Source organism: Hydractinia symbiolongicarpus, chromosome 5, assembly GCF_029227915.1.
Source record: "Hydractinia symbiolongicarpus strain clone_291-10 chromosome 5, HSymV2.1, whole genome shotgun sequence".
Classification (NCBI taxonomy): domain Eukaryota; kingdom Metazoa; phylum Cnidaria; class Hydrozoa; order Anthoathecata; family Hydractiniidae; genus Hydractinia; species Hydractinia symbiolongicarpus.
Window position 1 is genome coordinate 13,993,059 of NC_079879.1, and position 17,050 is coordinate 14,010,108.

The window sequence follows — 17,050 nt, forward strand, 5'->3', positions numbered from 1 at the left end:
ATAGTGTTTAATTTAAAATGGAACCGTTAAAGGTAGAATGTTGCGTTGCTGAAGAAAATCTACAACGGTTGAATTACTTTTGCTCCTGTAGAATGCCATACTGCAGAAATAATAAGAATGAAGACAAAAATATGGTGGAATGCAACAAATGTTTGGAATGGTTCCACAGAAAATGCGAAGATGCCTCACTATAATTACTATTTTCGGACCTAGATGGAAATAACTACATTTTCTGTAGGGCTGGTAACCAAATATCAGAGAGTTGACACGAGATGCTGTTTATGTTTTTGTCACGTTCTATACTGTTGATGGTTTTTTTTTTATCTTCCTAGCCGTTGTTCTGGATTCTTCTCATCCCAATTAAACTGATGACTTTTGCTGTAGCTGTGATCTGCACGTTTGCGATTTTTGAACACATTTCCATTTATTAACACCCCTCCCGTTTAGCAGTTTTTGTCAAAATACCACCCCCCCTCCCGTTTATGGATTTTGAAAGAAAATATCACTTTCTGCAGGTAAATAAAATGGAACGTCTTTTAAAAACACTTATGTCTATACAACAGTGTTAATCAATGTTTGTTAAAAAGAAACACAAAGAAACTATGTTCTTTTGATTATTATTGCAATGCAAGGGTATCATATTCAAACCATTTCGAACACATTTGCCACTTAAGATAATTGTTCGCAGTTAGAGTAAGAAAAACAAATCTAACCAAAATACTCCCCCCTCCCCCTCCGTTAATGACACCCCGCATCTCTTTCTGTATTTTGGTTGCTGCTGGAAATTTTTATCTAAATTTTGATACCAATTAAAAACTGCTACTTTTCTAAATTACAAAATTATCGAAACATTCATTGTGATTTTCAACATTAAACCATGAGATCGTTGACGTCTGGAAGGGCATTTTCCGCCAATCTAGAGATGTTAATTTTAAAAATTTCTCAATTGGTACTCAATGCATTGAAGACCAAGGCGATAATGTTTTTAACAATTCAAAATATTGAAATTCAGCCAGTTGGGAATAATGTTTGATGAACATATGACATGGTCTACACACATCAGTCATCAGTAATACCATGCAATCATCATATGCAACTATCTTAACATTAAAACGGTTGCAGCGGTTAGCACCTTTTTGAATTAGAAGAAATCTTGCTGAGGCAGTCGTTTTGTCGAAATAGACTACGAGAATATTATCTTTAACAGCGTTCCGCAGTACTAAGTAAAAAGATTACAAATGGTCCTAAATGTTGCTGATGCCAGCCTTGTTCTTCGAAAGTTCATTTCGACCAATGATGTTTTACTTACACTGAAATGACTACCGGCACAGGAATGCTTAAATACGGCACTACTGAAGCTCACACACAAGGTGCGTGGATATCTCAAAATGGTATAAAAAGGTACGACAATTGGGATCAAATGCAGATAATGTGTGTAAATTGAACAGTGATGTGTATTTTATGGATCGTTTTTAAATAATGTTTAATGATTCACCTGAAACTATTTGTTCTGAAGTCAACCACAAAGAGTGTATAAGAAAAGTTAAATTGTTTTTATATGATAGTGCCCTAAGCCAAACAATAGATAAACAACATTAATTATTAACTGTGTTCGAATATAGATACTATTATGAACATTTACAGATATGTTTAATAGTTTCTTTTCTCATTCTGCTTTTTTTCTTTCATTGTTTCCCTTAGTCCAACTCAACTTACTTGTGAATTTTGTTTCAAATTTGAGCCTAATTCCCTCTCATTTCACTCTATTTGTTTGCTAATAGCATTTCTTTAGACCTTATAGATTTTAGCATGTATGTAGATTTTATATTATTTTTATTTTATCTAGGCGGAAAATAGGCGGAAAAACAATTTGGATATTGATGGATGAAATAAAAGTAGTAATAAAAGAAGATAAATAGAAAAAAAGAAAAAAAGAATTGAAAATAAATCAATAAAAAACAATTTTAAACGGTTTATGTGACAGTTCTCGCCCACAATACACGTCATTTAAAACCAAAGTTGGGTTAAAGGTTCTATTTGAATCTAGGAGAATGACGCAGATGCTGCTGCAACTCTTAAAAATTTCGAGAAATAAGTAACAAAAGAATTATTAAATAAATAATGAATAAAATGCTCAGAATTTGATTTTTATTTTTATTTTAATTAAACATTATACTGTTACATTGTTTTACTGAACGTGTCACTTGAATAGCTATACTTGTATGACACTATGTTAAATGATCGATTCAAATTTCAAGTATTTTATTTATGAAAGCTTAATAATATATCAACAAACCACAAAATTTTTTGCAGTTTTTTCTACATATACGTCGACACACGGAGGAATAAAAAAGATGGGGTTAAAACGATTTCTGTTAAATTTGTTTTATGGTGATACTGTGACCCCACTACCACACGTGCTCATAGCTGTACTGTTCGTTGTTATGGTATAAGATCTCCTTTTTTTTATTCATTTTAAATATTTTTTATTGCTTTATGAACCTCTGCATCGGTTTTTTTGTTATACTTTTATCAGATCACGGTGCTGTCCTTGCTGAAATATTTAAAACCAAATAATGAAAGTTGCTGATTTAAACTTTTGTGTAGACAAACCAACAATATTTTTTATCCAGTAAAGTTTTATCTTATTATATTTCACCGCACATTACTTTATAGAAATTCAAAAGATTAGCAAAATATCAAGAAACATGAGGGCTACTCCTGTTATCAAATTTCTTTAGCAATTCGTTTGCATTTATCACTCTATTTGCTGCTGTTTTCGCGCGAAGCCAGTCGCCAGATTTTTCTTTGGTTCAAAATTTTGTAGACAAAACTTTTGTCATATTAAACTTTCCAGCGCAAAAAATAATAAGCACCTTCAACTTTAACTGTCAAAATTTGATTTGATAAGCACACATATATAATCAATACGGAGGATGACACAATAATAAAAGAGTCTACTATGTTTTTATTTTTAATTTTTAGTTGTGCAATGCCATGACTATGACAATGGTGTTTTCTTTCCTTCCAAGATTCGTCAAGGTAATTTTTTGTCTTATTTGCTGTACATAACCACTAATATTTTAATATTCTATTTTTTTAAACGATTTAAGAAGACAGGACAAACATCCATAGCAGTAGTGTCTTAAGACGATTCGCTTGAGTGAACACCCGCCTTTTTTAATATCCTGTGTAAATATTTTTTATAAATAAACACATAACGAAAAAAAGTGTTTATTTATTTATTTTTTTGTTTTTCATTCACTTAGACTTTCGTTTTTGTTATTTAGTCCTTTGGCACTTCAGAAGTAAACACCGGTAGGATTTCTTGTGAAAAAGTTTATTTCTGTGTTACAAAAAGAAATGAGGATTTACGTATTGGTAGTTCTTATTTAGGTTATTACGCTGGCCTAATTGCTTCAGCACTTTTTGTGGGACGGACCATATTCAGGTGACGATTGTTGGGTACTTTAAATTTTATTTGATGGCAAAATTTTACAGATGAGAGATGAGAGATGTGCTAAGAGATACACATTAATGTTTTTATTTAAAGAACTTATAGTTGCGCTGCCCCTCATCCCAAGACTCTCCAAAATATATATTAGAAAAGGTAAAAACCATAAATACGATCTACTTCAGTTGTATTTAGTTTACTGTGGGGATATCTTGCCGACGTGAAAGGAAAGAAAACCACTTTATTGATGTCAGCTACTGGTCTCATGTTGTCAACATTGGCCTTTGCATTTAGCACAGGTTTTTATTGGGCTTTAATCACAAGATTTATTCAAGGCTCATTTATGGGTATGTTTTCTCTCTTTAAATTTTGGACCTTTAAACATATTTAGCTATAACTATTGAGAATTTGAAAGTTTCCACAGTATAAAAAAAAGTTGTGCTGAATTTCGTTTATGTAGAGTTTCCAATCTATATGTTGTCAAGAAAATTATAGGAAATGTGTAAAACGCTCGAATATTAAAGACTAAACTTGCTGTCAGCCCTTGTAAAAATCTACAAAAATTTCCTTTTTGAACATATTTCTTGCATCGCGATTCGGTGAATATCACAATTGAATTACGCTGCAGCGTGGGTTCGAAGCAACGTTGCAGCTCAAAAACATATGTACGGAGATGTAAAAAGAATGAAATAAAAAATATCTGTAAAATATACAAAAATTCTCCCAGTTAATCTTACAAGCTCAGTCTACACATTTGACCTCAGGTAATATTTTTGAAAGGGGGAGGCATTTAGTATTTATTAATGTTGCAGGTTTGGTAGCAGTATCGAAATCAATCTTGGTTGACTTTTGTGACGATAGTAACGTAGCTATTGGCATGTCACTTTTAATTTCATCTTTCAGTGCAGGGCTAATTATTGGCCCAAGTGTTGCGGGTAAGAATTATTAAAATTGGTCCAAAATATTTTATTTAAGATCATAAAATGTTCCACTTTCTTTTTTTTACAGGATTCTTGGTATTTCCAGCGGAGCAGTATCCTAATGTATTTAAGAAAGGTATAATGTATTTGTTTTCAATTGGTGAATCTGTCACGCTTTGGGGTATCAATACATAAGGCGTAAGGAAGTAACCTGTGATTATTGTGCAGTGGACGGTCATAGTCACTTGCACTTGACTAAGTATAGCATAATAATATAATAATAAAATGCTTTCTTTTTACATCTTAAGGGTATATTATTGTATCTTTTAGATTCTTTATTTGGTCGATTTGGCATTTCACCTCCCAACTTGGTTATTGTTTTTGGAATGGCTATTTCTCTCGTCTTTATTGTCATTTATATACCAAAAGATAAAAGGTAGGAAAAATGCTGAAACCATTCAAGATAAATTTATATACTTATGGAGTAATAGAACTTACAACCTCGCAGCTCGACATTTAGGAAAACACGTAACCACGTAATCCAGTCTGCGTCGTCATCGCAAAACAGATGTAAACAAAATCTAACCGTATATAACTCCTAATGTTTTCATAATTTTTTTACAGCAAGAAAACTCTCCTATTGAATCAGTATCTATGCGTTTTTTTAAACGCTTAACAGCGATACAAAGCCTAGTATAGAAATTAAGAGTTAATCGAAGACCTGAGAACTTAGTTGACATGTTTACAAGTTTTTATCACACAAAAAGAAATTTTAACACATTTTTAAACGCTGTTTCCTCCAGGTTTCAAATTATTAAATATTTCATTTTTTTTGCTTATCGAAAGAATGTGCCTTTCCGTAGGAGATCAGCACAATTAATGCTTAGCAGTATTAAATCTGAACAAATTGATTCGTCAAGACACAGAGTTGATTAAGCATTATATCGATAAACAGTTTATAACACATTGTATTGTTTTATTCAGGAAAGGTACTGGTGAAAAAGCGCATTTGATCAGCTCACCAGAACACAGCAAAGAATATGTTACTCCTGTTCATCATGGAGATGACTATTGCAACTACTCCATCGACAAAACATCACAAAAAACGAAAGCAAAAATGTATAACAAACATAGCTATACTTTCTTGTTAGTAGAACCCATTGATGATGCTATACCAACCAGTGGCTGTTGCCAGAACTTCTTTTCAATAAAAGGATTTAAAAGGACAAAAATGTGGGAACTGTTCAGGTAAATTCTACCCTTATCTCTTTACTAGTGTGTTTCATAGCATTTCAAATGTTGTTTGTTCACCCACTACAAATATATGTCTCTCAGCGGGTAACGGAACGCATTTATAGCAAATATATGTTTTGTTAAACTTCTGTTGGTTTAGTCTATCTCTAAAAGAGGAAAAAATTCTTGGAAGGCAGTTACAAAAAATTCAATACCGGAGAGAAACAGAAATCTGAATCCTCCAACACCATCAACAAATTTTCACGTGTCAATGAGATATACAAGGATCATTAAAAAAATATTAATTGAACACCAATAAGACATTAAAGACTGGCAACTTACAAAAAAACTGGAAAAAGTGATAAAATTTCAGTATCATTAAACATCTCTTTAAAACGAAATATTGATTTTGTCTCGTTAAATCAACAAGTTAAATGATTTATACAAACCCAAAAAAACATAGCTTCTTTTTGCCTCCCTGAGTTCCAACATACCGGGTTGTTTGAAGCGTTTAGGTAAATATTGCAGCTCTAAAGGCTTATTTAGAACTGGTTGCAGTACGCGGGTTGCATTGTTATCCTAAATATAATATATAAAACCACAAAAACATTGTATTGAAAGATTTTCATTAAGTAATTCTAAAAAAGTATAAGAATAACTGTTATTTATAATCTTTTATTTCTTTCACGGAACTTGCAACTTTGAGAATTGAATCTTATACTACAAATTTACTTTTCCTAATAGAATTAAAGAATGCATGCTTAGCAGTATATTGTATGGTACATATTCAATCGCAGCTGTTGGATTTGACGAAATGTTTCCTTTATATGCAGCAACTTCAAAATTATACAGTAAGAATTTTTTATTTAGTGAACTGAATTTTAAAAACCATCATATCTTTCACTCGATCTTGATGTTAACAATATCGTTTGATGAGAACTGTTGTCAGAGTCAATCTTTAACACAGAATTGTGTTCACTCTACCTCAAACCAACAAATACCACCGCAGGGCGTATTTCAACCTTCAGGGATTATGCAAATCTCATAAAAAAGGCTTCACTAAATAGGTACATGATTACATATTATTTCTTTAGATGGATTTGGGTTTACAAGTAAACAAATTGGAGTGGCACTTTTGGCAATGGCAATTTTTATTCCCATATTCCAAGTCGTTGTTATTTCCAAGGTAAGTATTTTGCTTTTTCCCCTATCAGTAAGTTTTTGTTTGGTTACAAGCTCGTGAGCCTGTATTAAAACGCAAATGTTTCCCACAAGAATGGAAATTTTTTCCTCTCTGAACACCAAAACGGGAGTAGTCGAGTGTTCGAATCTCATCTTGGTAACTATGTTACTTATTTTTCTTTGCTGTTATAAATTTTATTTTTTAAAAAGATAAGGTAAGTGCTCAAAAGCATTAGTTAACTAACTCGTGAAGTAAAGGTGTTTGCACCCAAGTTTACAAAAGTGAATGTAGGCAGTACTAAGGTCTCCCCAAATGCCTGGAAAGTAGTTTGTACAAAATAAAATTTCCACAACATTGCGTAAGAGAGAAACGGAGACGCTCCACCATATCAATTTATTAAATACATTTTACAAAATTTGGTTAAAATGCAAGCAAAAGGCAAATTATATTGTAAATAATGACGAGAATGCTAATGACACGCCAACATAGAGAAATATGATTTCGGAAACACTCCGAAAGAACATAAATTTTCCGATTATTTTGCTTTTTCTCACTAAGTGACTCTCTTATACCCCGTTTTTATTATTTTTTTTTTTTATTTTTAATTTTTTTTGGAGGGGGGGGGGGGGCGAAGTCTACTGAATTACTGAATTTCGCAAATTTTAGGGCGTGTGGTCTTTCTTCTTCCTGTCAGTCAGTTTACCCCAGACTGACCCTTTGAAAATTGAAAGTTCGATAAATTTTCCATTCAAGAAGATCTCACAAATCAATTTTAAAAAATAACTGCATAGTGTGTAGAAAATATAGCATATCTGAATAGCAAAATATATAGTGTCTAACTTTGTAAGAGAAATCACAATCTGATAGACAGCTCTTTGTAAACTTTATTCGCGAGATTGTTTACGTATATCATACGTCTTGTTATTCTTAGAGGAAATATTTGTTTTAAAATAACGAGTACAAGTTATGTAGTGCAAAATATAAGCAATAAAAAGTTTTCCTTTTTTTATACTAACATTTTTCTCTTAGTTAACACGAAGATTTGGACCACGAAAGGTAGAGAATCATTTTATGCGATACAAGATTCTCATATGTTTCTTTCCTCTATTGTTTTCTGTTTTTGGATTTAGGTGTTTATCGGGAGCACGCTGGCAATGGCTTTTTCCATACCACTGGTGCCATCTTTAGTACCTATAAGCAACAAGTATACTTTTTTATGAAATTGTAGAATCGTAAAATTTTGTAATTATACAACCTTTAGTTTATTTTATTAGCGTTTTGTCTTTGCTCTTTTAGCATCCTATTCTGGTTTTTGTTGGTTGTAATATTGTTGTTTACTCGTGTCGCCGTTAGTGGTGCGTTTCTGGCTGTCAATATCTTATTAAATAATTCAGTTACTTCTGAACTTCTTGGATCGGCTAATGGACTGGGAATGACTTTATCCTCTGCAGGAAGGTAAAATCCTCCATTGTGTTCATTACTATTTTAGCAACACCTGCTATATATCTCACTGTTGAGGAGAAAGTCATTAGCTAGTCAAAATACTTTCTTTTAGAACTATCGCGCCATCTTTGTTTGGAAGCATGTATTCTTGGTCGCTAAAAAATACCAAAGATGTTGAAGGGAACGCTGAGGCGTTAGGATTTCCGTTTAATCAATATTTCCCATTTTTTATGTTAAGTCTGGTATCTATTCTTAATGCATTTTTCGCATCTCAACTTTCACCGTCGATGGATCACAAAAAAACTGTAATCGAAGAAGAAGCAAAAGACTATGATAGTGTTGATATTGACAATAATTTAACGAAAACGATAAGACTGACCGTGTCAGCATTTAGACCAGAATGATGACATCCTTCACATAAACAGTATATTGTGTTGGTCAAGAATTAGTTTTTAAATAAATTTTAAAGCAAACTTTTTATAAAGATTAAAAACAACACACAAAGAAATATTTTTTTGTTTAAGAGAGCTAAAAACTGTCAAGTTACAGATGCCATTATCGTCCGTGATTTCTAGGATAGATCCTCGCTGTATGCATGCAGCAATTTTTGATTTCTTACTATTTGTCTTCAGAACGTCTTAAATGATCAAGAAAAATACGGAAAAAGACTGGAAAAGAAATGAACAAATTAGATTTTTTTTTGGATGTGTACAGATTTCTAAAGAATTAGTAGGACTTGAGTAGGGTTATAAATTTTTATAAAATTTTTTATAAAAACAAATGCTGTAGAAAAAATTTTATCAAATTTTTTTTTTATAATTTATTGCTCTACCAGCATAAACGAAGCTGAGAAAAATATAAAACAAGGAGAATTTTTAGTAAATTTGAGCAATAGTATCATTTTGAAGTCGACATTTGTAGCCAAAAATAAAGAGACTTGGTGTAACTTACTGAAAGTTGATTTTTCAAACAAAGCACAAAAATTTCAATATTTATTAATTTGAAACTTGGAGGAAACAGCTTTTGAAAGTTCCCAAAGGTGTTGAAAGTTTCTTTTTTAAGTGACAAAACAATATCGATTTTTTTCTCTAATCTCGACTTCCAGTTAATGGAAAAAAAATAAAAAAACTTTAGACAAACTATAGATACGTTTAAAAACGCCTTTCCGAAATCAGTTTTATTTCTTGAAAAAAATTATGTTTTTGCGCGTAATAATATTCGCGCAAAGCGTTTTGCACATAATTTCTGTACATAAATTATGTGCACTAACGAACTTTTTGCAGCAAGCGCTTCAGCGCTATCGTGTGAAACGTGGACTGGCAATCTCGAGAAAGTAGAAGGTACTTTTCAACAAGAAATTACTGCGGTATGATTTACGTATTACGAAATAGCATCAGGAATAGTTCACTTTTCAAAGCTAATCTTTCTATCTCTTTTCATCACTTTCCATTCTTTATTTGGAAAAGATTTCCGAGAAATAGAATTTTTATTTTAAATCTAGTTTATGAAACAAGTTTTTTTCATCACCCTTCTCTTTTCCATTTTGACTAAATACACTAAATTAATTTAAATAGTTTGTACTAATAGCTAGCTTTGTCCTTAATGTATACTCAGTGTATACGCATTGTACAATGACAAAATATAATTTTTATGGAGATTACCGTCAAAACTATGTAGAATTGATTCACTACATGACGAAACAAGGAAGTGATGCATGAAACAAAGATATTCCTAAGAAGCGTGTTCCTTAACCGAAGCAGTTGACGGCTAAAGAAAAGAAATATCATGATGAATCAAAAACCTATAAACAAGGTAATAAACGATAAAGACAAATTTAAGCTACCTTCTGCATAATCGCAGTTTTCATTACCGTATGGAGCTTGGATGCTTCAAGCTTGTCTATTTCTCGTACACGACCTAGTTAAACAGTTGCCTGAAAAAAAGGCAAAATTTTGTTACTGTGAGTGCACTGTCAGATGTGTACGAGGAGTTACAAGAGCCTGGCAGTAACATCCGATGCTCTCGCGATTCCCAACAATGAAATTACACGTGAAATATTTTTGATAACACCGAAATATTAATTAACGAATTTGGCGCAATCACCAACGAGCCTCGAAGGGATTTGTTTCCAACTATTTGTTTGTGAAGACTTTGTGCTAGAGATCATCGGAAAGCTTCTTGCGGTTAATTGGCTGCAGGTTTCAAAACGTCTTACGTCATGATGACTGGAACGATGTTAGTGGTTTCGGCGAAAAATGCAAAACGATCGTCCAGTTACCTTTCTTGAAGAGTTGATCGTATTAATTAATGTCATCTCTTGCATTATTTTTTCCTTTTCTTTGTAGTCACGCATGTCTTGTCAGCGGGTTGAGCGTTTAGTTTAAATTAACTAAATAGAACATACGGGTTGAGCGGTACTCCCTTGCAATTATTAAAAAGCTGCTGTACATACTATTTAATGCTCACTTTCAAGCTTTGTGCAATAATACTTTAAAATATTTACTCACGTCTGACGGCATATTTAATTCAATATACACAAAAATAATAAGTTTTTTTTTATTTCTAGTACCAGTAATGTAGGAAGCAAATTTAGGATACAATATAATAAAAATAGTACAGTTGACTCTCGAGAACTCGAACCTTCACCGGACCTTAATATAAACTTCGACCTATCGAGAGTTCGAGGTTTCGAAATTTTGGTAAAATGTGAAAAAAGACAGGTAAATTTAAAAGCTGTTTGTGAGAAAAAGTCCGTTACAAAGTTTTTTTAGGTTTTCAACCTGCTCCTGGGCTTTTTATTTTCAACACAAAAGAGCGAATTTCTTGCATTGTTTCCAGCGCAACTTCGACTTAATTGTTTTAGTTGCTTTGACAATGTTTACAAAATTTAAAAACATTCGAATGTTAGAATTCTAAAATAGTTTGACAAAAGAGTTACACTTACAGAGAGAAATTCGGCAACGACTTCATTTAGCACCGGGCTAAGTGGTCCCGACACACGACGTACAACATAACTAACAACCTTCATACTTTATCGACATAAAAAGCCGACAGACGTTCAGTCATACTTCTCCAACCAAATGGACCCGACAAATGAAACCGCATTATCCGACATCCTCTCTATATAACAAATACATATTTTTTCTGTCGATGGTCTTACCAACGTAATATCGCATAATACTGCATAAAACCTTCATAATACTCTCTGTCGCTACATAACAAATACATATTTTTTCTGTCAATAATCCATAACCAACGTAATATCGCATAACACTGCATAATACTGCATAATACCTTCATAATTCATAAAAAACACATAAATTTTCTGTCGATGGCCATACTAACGTAATATCGCATAATACTGCATAATACCTTCATAATACTCTCTGTCGTTACATAAAAAATACATATTTTTTCTGTCGATGGCCATACCAATGTAATATCGCATAATACTGCATAATCCCTTCATAATACTCTCTATCGCTACATAACAAATACATATTTTTTCTGTCAATAATCCATAACAAACGTAATATCGCATAATACTGCATAATACTGCATAATACCTTCATAATTCATAAAAAACACATAAATTTTCTGTCGATGGCCATACCAACGTAATATAGCATAATACTGCATAATACCTTCATAATAATGTCTGTCGCTTCATAAAAATTACATAATTTTTCTGTCGATGGCCATAACCAACGTAATATCGCATAATACTGCATAATACTGCATAATACCTTCATAATTCAAAAAAAGTACATAAATTTTCTGTCGATGGCCATACCAACGTAATATCGCATAATACTGCATAATACTGCATAATACCTTCATAATTCATAAAAAACACATAAATTTTCTGTCGATGGCCATACCAACGTAATATCGCATAATACTGCATAATGCCTTCATAATACTCTCTATCGTTACATAAAAAATACATATTTTTTCTGTCAATAATCCATAACCAACGTAATATCGCATAATACTGCATAATACTGCATAATACCTTCATAATTCATAAAAAACACATAAATTTTCTGTCAATGGCCATACCAACGTAATATCGCATAATACTGCATAATGCCTTCATAATACTCTCTGTCGCTACATAACAAATACATATTTTTTCTGTCGATGGCCATACCAACGTAATATCGCATAATACTGCATAATACCTTCATAATTCATAAAAAACACGTAAATTTTCTGTCGATGGCCATACTAACGTAATATCGCATAATACTGCATAATGCCTTCATAATACTCTCTGTCGCTACATAACAAATACATATTTTTTCTGTTAATAATCCATAACCAACGTAATATCGCATAATACTGCATAATAATGCATAATACCTTCATAATTCATAAAAAATACATAAATTATCTGTCGATGGCCATATCAACGTAATATCGCATAATACTGCATAATACCTTCATAATACTCTCTGTCGCTACATAACAAATACATATTTTTTCTGTTAATAATCCATAACCAACGTAATATCGCATAATACTGCATAATACTGCATAATACCTTCATAATTCATAAAAAACACATAAATTTTCTGTCAATGGCCATACCAACGTAATATCGCATAATACTGCATAATGCCTTCATAATACTCTCTGTCGCTACATAACAAATACATATTTTTTCTGTCGATGGCCATACCAACGTAATATCGCATAATACTGCATAATACCTTCATAATTCATAAAAAACACGTAAATTTTCTGTCGATGGCCATACTAACGTAATATCGCATAATACTGCATAATGCCTTCATAATACTCTCTGTCGCTACATAACAAATACATATTTTTTCTGTTAATAATCCATAACCAACGTAATATCGCATAATACTGCATAATAATGCATAATACCTTCATAATTCATAAAAAATACATAAATTATCTGTCGATGGCCATATCAACGTAATATCGCATAATACTGCATAATACCTTCATAATACTCTCTGTCGCTACATAACAAATACATATTTTTTCTGTTAATAATCCATAACCAACGTAATATCGCATAATACTGCATAATACTGCATAATACCTTCATAATTCATAAAAAATACATAAATTTTCTGTCGATGGCCATACCAACGTAATATCGCATAATACTGCATAATACTGCATAATACCTTCATAATTCATAAAAAATAGATAAATTTTCTGTCGATGGCCATACCAACGTAATATCGCATAATACTGCATAATACCTTCATAATACTCTCTGTCGTTACATAAAAAATACATATTTTTTCTGTTGATGGCCATACCAACGTAATATCGCATAATACTGCATAATACTGCATAATACCTTCATAATTCATAAAAAATACATAAATTTTCTGTCGATGGCCATACCAACGTAATATCGCATAATACTGCATAATACCTTCATAATACTCTCTATCGTTCCATAAAAAATACGAATTTTTTTGTCGATGGCCATACCAACGTAATATCACATAATACAGCATAATACCTTCATAATACTCTCAATCGTTCCATAACAATATTATACTTTTGTGTCAATAATCCATAACCAACGTAATATCGCATAATATTGCATATTACCCTTATAATACTCTCTATCGCTACATAACAAATGCATTTTTTTGTAGATAGGCTATAACCAACGTAAGATACCACATTATTCCGCAGTAGAAACAAGTGTTCTCCCTGGAAATGACGTATCAAAATTTCTAAAGTAGACCAATTAATGCAAAGTGATCACATATTGAAAAAAACAACAATTGAGGTTGAGTATACATCCATTTACCAATACATCCATTTACCAATAGAAATGATATTATGGCAAAATACTCTTCTGCGAAATGATACATCAAAAGTCCTACATTAAAAGTCCTCAAGCACGCCAATCAGGAGAAGACTTTATACTTTAAACTAAACAAACACTGATGTTGGATACACGTCAATACACAAAGAGACACTATATTTTGGACAAGTACCTTGCGCGATATAAAAAAATGAAAGTTCTAAAGCAGACTAATCAATGTGTAGACTTTACACTGTAATTGAACAAATATTGAGGTTGGATACACATCCATCCACCAATAGAAGTTATATTTGACTAAATACCCTCCAAGAAAATGACACATCAAAAGTCCCAAAGCAGACCAATCGAAGGAAAAACTATTCACTATAAACCAAACCAACACTGATGTTGAATAACAATCCGTTCACAAATAGACACTATACTTTGGACGAATACGCTTCCGCGAAAAGATGAAGCACGCCAATCAAGAGAAGACTTTACGCCTTAAATTAAACATTCAGTGAGGTTGGGTGCACATCTATGCACCAATAGAAACAATATTTTGGACAAATACCCCCTCGCAAATGACACAGTAAAAGTCTTAAGCTGTTGGATTTGAGGAAAGATGTATAGTATGCACTAAAAAGGCGGTTTTGTTCTATACCTATGCACATGCAATAGAGACGGCAGTGATAGCTTGAATAAGACTATTTAAAAAATGACCTAATAGATCTATTCAAATAAAGCCTCCCTAAACCAGTAAGTAAATGGGATATTCCACAATACATGGCTAAAAAACAACCTGGATGAAAGTAAAGGTCGAAATCCTAGCAGAAAAATTAAAAGAAGTCTGTAAATGTGAGACACATCCATACGTCATTTAAGGTAACACTTTTAGAAGTTGAGGTATGTGCAAAATAAGATCTGAGATATTTTAAAAGACCAATCAAAGAGAAAATTTTATACTTTACCCTGCACAAACACTTATGCTGGAAATACATCCATACACAAATAGAAACAATTTTATGGAGAAATACCCTCCCTGGAAATGACGCATCAACAGTCCTAAAGCAGACCAATCAATGCGAAGGCTTTACAATATAAACCAATCTGAGGGAACACGTTGCACTATAGAGGTATTGAGGTAGGATACAAATCCATCCACTAATAAAACAGATATTTTGACAAAATACCAAAACTGCATTCTGGACAAATATCCTCTCGCGAAAAAACATATTAAAAGTCTTAAGGCAGACCAATCTGACGACAGACGTTATAGTATACACTGAACAAGCAGTAGTGCTTTATACCCATTGATTCATCTATAGAAACAATCTCTTGGACAATTACTCTTCTCTGAATGCATGTTAGATGTCCTAAAGCAGACCAAGAAAGGAAAATGGTTGCAACCTCAACGGTTATTTTTATAGTATAAGACCACTGAGGTTGAATACATATCTATACACCAATAGAAAGATATGTTCCCATAATAGATGCTAAACAGCAGTTAGTATTCTGTACCCCTCGATACAACACCAAAAACAATATTATAGACAAATGCCATCTCGTGAAATGACATATTAAAAGTCTCAAAGCATGTCGATCTTAGGGAAGTCGTCAAACAATACATTGAACAGACAGCAGTGTGCTATACCCACTCATACTTCATTAGAAGCGATTCTATGTTCATTCGAACTGACATTATTAGATGTCCTAAAACGTGACAATCTGAGGGAAGACGATATACTATACATTAAACAAGTGGTATTGTTCTATACTTATCCATACACCAAGAGATACGATGTTCTGGACAAATACCTACCTGCGTAATGACACATCAAAGGTCCGAAACCAGACCAATACACTACACAATATAGAATCTTAGATCCTTTAAAAGGGCAAATAAATTCAAAGGAAAACCATCTTCTGGTCAGTAATAAAGCAGAAATGCTGGACCCATTCATAAGTCAATGAAAAGGAAATTTTGCGAGAATTTTTAGCTCCATTGAAATATTAGATGCCCTAGCAGAACAAGACAAATAAAATATATGTACGATACAGTAGACAAGCAGAGGTGGAATATACCCTTGCATACATCACTAGAAAGATACTTTTAAGAAATATCGCGCGCGAAGAAGATAACGTTCTAGCAGACCATTTGAAGTAAATCTTTACTTTTGCAAAAAGGCAAATCGGATACCCATTCATAGCTACATCACTAAAGAGATATTCTGCGAAAGTAACCAAACGCGGAATAAAGTATTAAATGCTCAAGCACAATAATTTAGTGCCCTAACATCATAACTTCCCTTGTGTTAGGTTATAAATTATAAAACTTGGTATGGATGATATCTGTCACATGACAATTAAAAATCATGATTCAAATGCTGACTTTGTCAGAATTTCTTCGCGGACGTCAGCATTATTTCTCTTGCATTTGTGTAGCTTATGATAGATTTTTATTATTTTTTTTGTAAATATTGACAAAAATAATGTTAATTTTAATAATTATATAAACATTTTAGCTATTTTAACTTACTTTAAGACCCTTCGTTTGAGGCGCCAACGCAGCAAATTTTATTGAATTTCCGCGCCCGAAGGCGTAGGAAATTCTTTAAAACCGTTGTTTTTTCTTTTGGAGCATTTTTTGAGAAAAAATCGACCTTGGGATTTCACGTTCCTCTGATTTTTTGATTTAGGTAAAATGTCATTTTAGGCCAAAATTGGTTCAAAAATTAAAACTACTTTATTTTCCACAATATTTGGCACAGTTAACAAAAAAGTATACTGAACATGATGGTGACATCAAAATTTCGATTTTTGGCCACCTTAAATGTCATTTTAGGTCAAAATTGGTCCAAAAATTAAAACTACTGTATTTTCCACAATATTTGGCACAGTTAACAAAAAAGTATACTGAACATGATGGTGTCATCAAAATTTGATCATCAAAAAGATGCATCGAACCCGTTGATGATAATTTCTGCTTCGTTGCTTAAATAGTGGTAAAG

At 32.5% G+C, this 17,050-nt stretch overlaps 1 protein-coding gene and 1 long non-coding RNA gene across 2 annotated transcripts; one reads left to right on the top strand and one right to left on the bottom strand.

The window, feature by feature from the left end:
• The first annotated feature begins 2,209 nt into the window (after positions 1-2,209).
• Positions 2,210-8,817, top strand: LOC130644926 (uncharacterized). Its single transcript, XM_057450718.1, has 15 exons — positions 2,210-2,447; positions 2,986-3,042; positions 3,291-3,318; positions 3,397-3,451; positions 3,650-3,801; positions 4,267-4,389; positions 4,463-4,510; positions 4,705-4,810; positions 5,359-5,622; positions 6,352-6,458; positions 6,702-6,793; positions 7,820-7,846; positions 7,921-7,994; positions 8,087-8,245; positions 8,346-8,817. The coding sequence occupies exons 1-15, from the start codon at positions 2,238-2,240 to the stop codon at positions 8,635-8,637; spliced, it is 1,794 nt and encodes a 597-aa protein (XP_057306701.1). The 5' UTR covers positions 2,210-2,237; the 3' UTR covers positions 8,638-8,817.
• Positions 7,432-11,874, bottom strand: LOC130644927 (uncharacterized). Its single transcript, XR_008982640.1, has 3 exons — positions 10,077-11,874; positions 9,895-10,000; positions 7,432-7,981 (listed from the first exon to the last, which is right to left on the bottom strand). It is a non-coding gene; the product is annotated as an uncharacterized LOC130644927 (long non-coding RNA).
• Positions 11,875-17,050: the final 5,176 nt, after the last annotated feature.

Excerpts from the sequence above, each read along its gene's own strand:
- LOC130644926 (XM_057450718.1), top strand. The coding sequence starts at position 2,238 with ATGATCGATTCAAATTTCAAGTATTTTATTTATGAAAGCTTAATAATA. Across the intron at positions 4,511-4,704 it reads TCCTAATGTATTTAAGAAAG|ATTCTTTATTTGGTCGATTT; the intron begins GTATAATGTATT and ends TGTATCTTTTAG. Across the intron at positions 7,995-8,086 it reads TTAGTACCTATAAGCAACAA|CATCCTATTCTGGTTTTTGT; the intron begins GTATACTTTTTT and ends TTGCTCTTTTAG.